The 6,165-nt window shown below is 45.5% G+C and overlaps 1 protein-coding gene across 1 annotated transcript; it reads right to left on the bottom strand.

Moving 5' to 3' along the window:
• Positions 1–602: 602 nt before the first annotated feature.
• Positions 603–5,467, bottom strand: LOC118565097 (GTPase IMAP family member 8-like). The gene is made up of 2 exons (XM_036144759.1): positions 4,253–5,467; positions 603–2,119 (listed from the first exon to the last, which is right to left on the bottom strand). Exons 1-2 carry the CDS (start codon positions 5,433–5,435, stop codon positions 603–605), a joined length of 2,700 nt encoding a protein of 899 aa, XP_036000652.1. The 5' UTR covers positions 5,436–5,467.
• Between the last annotated feature and the right edge of the window lie 698 nt (positions 5,468–6,165).

The following is a 6,165-nucleotide window of genomic DNA, read 5'->3' as shown; positions in this document are numbered from 1 at the left end:
GTCACCTACCGTCGCTCCCCTGCCTCTGCCACCACAGTGAGCGGTCCCAGAGGGGACACGACGTACAGTGTGAGCAGTCCGGTCTCGTCCGAGCGTCGCGCCGCACAGATCGTGAGCGGTGAACTTTTTAAACCCCGCGGTTCCGTCGCACAGTTTGAGATGTATATAAGTACCACGACTGAAAAACTCGTACAGTGTACGCCCGGCTTTACTTAGTCATTGACTTAAATCAGTGACATGAGCAATTAGCAAATCCCACAATTTGACTAGAACCACTCAACTGGGTCAGGACATAGTTCCTATTGTCCTGGTCCATTGTCCTATTCCAATGAAAAGTCAGTTCTGCTGCAGACATAATTATGGGTTTGGAGATGAAGAATTCCACCAGAAGCAACTGATGCGCTCAGACCCAGAATGTAGATTAGGCTTCACCAGCCAGGCTGTCTGTTGGATCATGTCTGAAATGTCTCTAATTGTCCTGAAAAGTCAGTTTATGAAGACAAGAAAATCAGAAATGAGATCAGAACCACGGACTGCTGTCTTCCAGGTCACAACAGGATCTCCAGCAGCTCTCATCAGTGTCTGGATTGGAACAGAACCTCTCAGGCGATCACGCATCGATTCTTGTATTTTTGCTTCATCGTCTTTAATTCTTCTTCCTGGCCGTTCTTCTGGTCTTTGAGCTGTTTCTCCCTCTGCTCCAGTTTGCCCAGCAGCTTGTACTCCTTCTCCAGCTTCTCCTCTGCCTCCCGCATGGCTCGCTCATGTTCCCGCTGCAGGGTCTGTAATTCCTCTCTGTATTCTTCCATCAGACCTGCGAAGTTGGTGCCGTATTTGTCTCTGAACTCATTGTGCTCTTCAGCTTGCTCTCTGGCCTTTTCTCTGAACTTCTTCTTGATGTCCTCTACTTTCTTCTCATATCTGTCCTCCAGATCTCTCAGGTTTTCGTCCTCGTTGTTAAGCTGCTGTTCAAGCTTGGCTTTGGTCTGATCGTACTCCATCTGGAGCTGCTTGAGTTTTATTTCAGATGTTTTCCGTTTGTTCTCCTCTTTCCGCCGCCGTTCCCAGTAATCATTCTGTGTTCTCGTCCTGCTCTCCTGCTCTTTTCTCATACTTTCTTTGAGTTGCTCTAGTAAAATCTCCTTCTCCAGATCTGTTGAGTTGATTTTTTTCTGCACATCCTTCAGCTTCGCCTCAGACTCCCGGCGCTCCATCACCTCGTCTCTCATCTTCTTCCTGTCCTCTTCTTCCCTCTTCTCCTTCTCTCTGTTGATTCTTTCAGTCTCACTGTTAATTTTGAGGCTCATTTGCTCCAGATGTTTTTCTTTCTCCTCTTTCTCTCTTGCTAGCTCTGCTTTTCGTTCCTCCATTTTCTCTTTTACCGCCTGCACCTCTTTGTCCTGTTGTCTCTTGAGCTTCTGCAGCTCTCGTTGCATCTTCTCCTCCATGTCATTCAGGATTTTCTCTGCCTCTTTCTGTATTGCTGCCTCTGCTTCCCTCAGCATCTCATTGGTGAAACAGCCGCCGCCGTTTTTCTTGACCATCGTCTCAATCTTTTCTATCAGCTCAGAGACCTGCTGTGGTTTGCTCTGTTTGTCGTAGTTGTTGAGCACATGGTATCTCCCTCCACAGTTCTCAATTAGGTTCTTGATGGGGTCCACACCTTTTTCAATGTATTCTTCTACAGACCGGGAATGATGATCTAATGAATCTCCTCTGGTGAACAGGACGATGGTGAACTTTTCAGAAGCCTTTCCAAAGACCCTCTTAACCAGTTTTAACGTGTCCATCTCATCTGCAGTAAACCTGCCGATCTGTAACACCAGAAGGAAGACGTGTGGTCCTGGAGACAGAAGACTGATGCACTTGGTTATCTCCTTGTTGACTTCCTCGTTAGACAGGCTGGTGTCAAACAGTCCAGGAGTGTCGACCACCGTTACGGAGCGACCCGCCACTTCACTCTGTGCTTTCTGGCAGCACTTGGTGACGGAATTTTGTAAAGCTTCAGCTTTAAATTCTTCTCTTCCCAGAATGGTGTTTCCTGAAGAGCTCTTCCCACAGCCGGTCTTACCAATCAGGACAATCCTCAGATTATCTGGGCTCGGCTGTTCGTTGACATCTGGAGGGGAAAAAGTTATGTGTACAGCAGTTATTAATTAGGGTGCAAAGTTCTGAAGTACAGTAAAGAAACCCTGTTTCAGTCCAAAGACCTATCTGACCTATCGGGACAGAGTTAAAAGGAACCAGTCTTTACCAAGCTCTAAAAAATTGAAATCTATCCTCAAGTTACAGAAACACAAAAGCGGTCCACAATTTACTTATTTATTAGCCATAACGAAAATGATGTATTGCACAGCTACATACAACCTTTATACATCGCTTCATGCATGCTCAGTATGAGGGATTGCTGCAAATCCATCAACAATGCAGACGACTGTCCACTGTGGCTCTACGCTCTTTCAGGAGGAGTGAATGCTGCTTGGAGAGACTTGATGCAACCTGCTGGGTTTCCTTAGAGAGGAAACTTTCTGACCAACCTGGAGGATTTGATGGAATCTGACTCTGCTCTTCAGAAGCACAGCAGCGATTTTTCTTGGTAAGCGACATTTGTAGCCACAACAGACAGAAGCAAGGTTGCCAAACAATCCCCAGACCCTCTGACCACCGCCAACAGGCAAAGCGGGTGAAGTGTGTTGCCCAAGGACACAAGGATTAAGACACAGCGAAGGTTTGCCCTGGCAACCTGTTGGTTACAGGACAACCTCTTTAGTTCCAGAAAGGCACACCAGCCAGCTCCCATCCTCACCACTTTCTACAGAGGGAGAACAGAGAGCCTGCAGCATGACAATTTATAATACTTGAAAATCTATATATGCACCTCTATGTCTAAATACAATAGTCTGTTCTGTATGCAAGCTAAAAACCTTGAAAAAGAATGGTCTTGCACTGCTTTTTCCTAGTGTTGCCACTCTGCTTCTTTAGTGTGTCCAGTTTTGCAACATGGTGCAGCCTTAGTTTATAGAAGGCAGAAACAAGCAGTGAAATCAGCCCAAATACATTTTTATGCAGCACAGGAATGAGGCATCTTCTCTGAACCACATTCACTACAACAGAACTTAACTTTTTTCCGTCCACATAAAATATGGCGGTGACGTTGATATACGAACCTGCGCCCAACGACACGTCTACATATATGATGTCTATGAGAGAGCCTACTGATCAGCTGCATCGCTGTCTGGTCTGGGGCCTGCAACGTCTCAGACTGAGAGTGGTGAGGACAGCGGCGGGATTCATCAGGTCAGAGCTTATCTCCATCCATGACACTGCTAGCAGACACTCCCTGACCAGAGCTGAAGAATTTATACAAGCTGCTGAAGGTGGTTCTAAAAATCTGCTTATGGTGCCTGTGCAAATTCTCAGTTATCCGGGTCATCAAAACAGGGAACAGGCTTAAATCAGAGACAACCGGACATTCGCACAGTTCTTTGTAAAAACATTTTAACACCAGGAGTCTGTGATTATCATTGAACAACCTGTAGTTGGTGCACTGCTGTATTTAAGGACATGGAGGCCCATCCTGCAAGACCAGGGGCAAGATTCAGCAGTCCACCTGCACCTCCAGAATGAAGGGCACTCTTTAGATAACAATAATGTTCAGATTTTGGACCAGGAGAAAGAGGGGTGAAAGAAGCCATCTTGGTCCAAAGAGCAAAGCCATCAGTGATCAGAGGATGGAGTTTCAGCTCCCCAGAGTTTACAGCTCGGTCCTCCAACACGTTCCAGAGAGATTACATCAGCATCTCATCATGGTTCAGGAGACCAAGTCCTCCACTCACACCATGCAGTAGCTTCTAACCACCAGGACAGAGACGGTGGGTCACTGGTTCTGACCTGGACTAGTTCTAGGAGGATGGACCTTCATGTTCTTAGAAACAGTAGCGCTCCACCTGCAGGTTGATCAGAGCCTCCAGAACAGATAAAGACTCCTGGACAGGTGTGGACAGAACTGAATGAAAGTCCGGTTGCCACCAAATTAAACCTGTTTGCTACTGCTGATGGAGATTCTTAACAACTTTTACAGCCTGACTGCACCTTTAACTAGTGTAAAATCTCTTGTAGATTTTTTTACACTTGAGGTTGTATTTAAATAATTGTAGAACATGTTACAGTTCAGATTATTCAGATCATGTCTGAACATGTAGCTCTGTAACGGGGTGTACTTCCTTTATTCCAGTGACTGTATCTCACTTACTTTTAGCGACAGCCTTGCTCTTGAGGTTCTGAAGTTCTGCCTGCAGATCCACAATGTTTTTCTCTTTTTCTAAGACCTTTTCTGCCTGAGCGTTGGCATGTATTTTGGTGGTGTAGGAACGTCGCTCATTCACAGATATGTCGGGTTTTTCCACAGCATCCAGTAGTTCTGGGATCTGCTGCCGGTCCCTGATGTTGAGAACAGAATACCTCCATCCACAGCTCTGACAGAGCTCCTGGACTCCTTTGCTTTCTCTGATGAAGTCAATGACAGCTGGAGCTTTGGGATCTGACTCCACAGTGAACAAGACCATGGTGAGGTTGTTGACCTGAGAGCTGAATGTGTCCTGGATGGTCTGTAACTCTCCCTTGTCTTCATCAGTGAGGGGACCCACAGGTAGGACCAGGATGAAGGCGTGGACCCCCTCAGGATCACAGAGGGAGATGCACCTGAATGATTCCTTCATGACGTCCCCGTGAGATTTGCCATACAGGGACGGCATCTCCAGAACAGAAACCCAGCGTCCGCACACGTCTTCCTGATACATGATGATGTCTGATGTGTTGGAGACTGAATGAAGCTCTGTGTGACCTAAGATGGCCTGGGCTACAGACTTTTTCTCTGCTCCTCTCCTGCCACACAGAACCAGGTTCAGAGCTGGTTTATTAAATCCAGTCTCTGCTTCCATGTTGTCTTCAGCGAAGGTAAGGTAGGCTCCCTTGTGTTCATGAACAGTGGCCCTAACTTTCCTCATTAATGTTTTCAGGTCATTTTCAAACATGTTGTACAGTCGGTCACCACAGTCTCTGATCAGCTGTTTGAAGGCCTCAGAATCAATTAGGTTGTTGGTCTTAACGACCACCGAGTGCTTCAGAGCCTCCGGTCCAAGCAATGTGAGGATGGATGTGAGGGCTTGCCTCTTCTTCTGTGTAAATGTAGAAGGTTTCACTAAGAGCAGGAGAACGTTCGGTCCAGGCTCACAGAGGTTCACACATCTTCGTATTTCTGCTTTGATTGATTTCCTGGACAAACTGAGGAAGTTTGGGGTTTTAACTACTGTGAGCGAATATCCTTTCCACTCCCCGCTGGTGACGGTACATTTATAATAAGCTGTAAAGCCATTGTTTTTCTGGAAATGTTTTCCACTGGAACCAACAATGAAGTTTCCCAGCTCTGTCTTCATGTCTTCACTTTCCCCAAACAGAACTATTCTGAGGGCAGACCCTGAAACACAATGATGAGAAACTTAGAAAACTGCCTGTTAACAATAAACTAACGGAAACTGTGTACACCACCATGTCAATTCAGTTAATCAGTAATTTACAGTAAATTAAAGGATTTACCAGAATAAAAGGGTCTTGTTGAAAAAAAGTCTAATTAACAACTAAGTATGCTTTTGTTAGACCAGAACTTTGAAGTTATCTCATGGATCAAATATACCATAGGGAAAGCACTATAACAATTTTCCATCAAAGCTAATACTAGTTCTTGCTCAGTACCAGTCCTTTACGTTCCCTTCACCGTAAGCCTTGGTCTGGGTCTTTTCACAGCGCCACCATTTATCTGGGCCACAGGAAAAAAACCTTTCATGACAACGGAGGTGGACTCACTGAAACCAGCAGCCCATCATAATGTTGGCAACACCATCTTTCACTTAGTGCTAAGCAAGAATCCTTAATTTCAGCAGGCAGCATAGATAAATCCTGCTCTAAGTGTCTTTAGCATCTTTTTTTCAGCTCTGATGGTGCTGATCACAGATCAACCGACTGGGATTGGGAACATTCTCAAGCACTGCTTGTTAAAAACACCCTCAACAAATCAAGTTATTGATTTTATTACAACTTTTGGATGGTATGGTAAATCAAACACTTGTGTATTTAGTTGTGTCCACGCACAACAGTCTTGCAGAAAAA

This window comes from Fundulus heteroclitus, chromosome 12 (assembly GCF_011125445.2).
Source record: "Fundulus heteroclitus isolate FHET01 chromosome 12, MU-UCD_Fhet_4.1, whole genome shotgun sequence".
Classification (NCBI taxonomy): domain Eukaryota; kingdom Metazoa; phylum Chordata; class Actinopteri; order Cyprinodontiformes; family Fundulidae; genus Fundulus; species Fundulus heteroclitus.
This window is presented reverse-complemented; position numbering and strand designations above follow the sequence as displayed.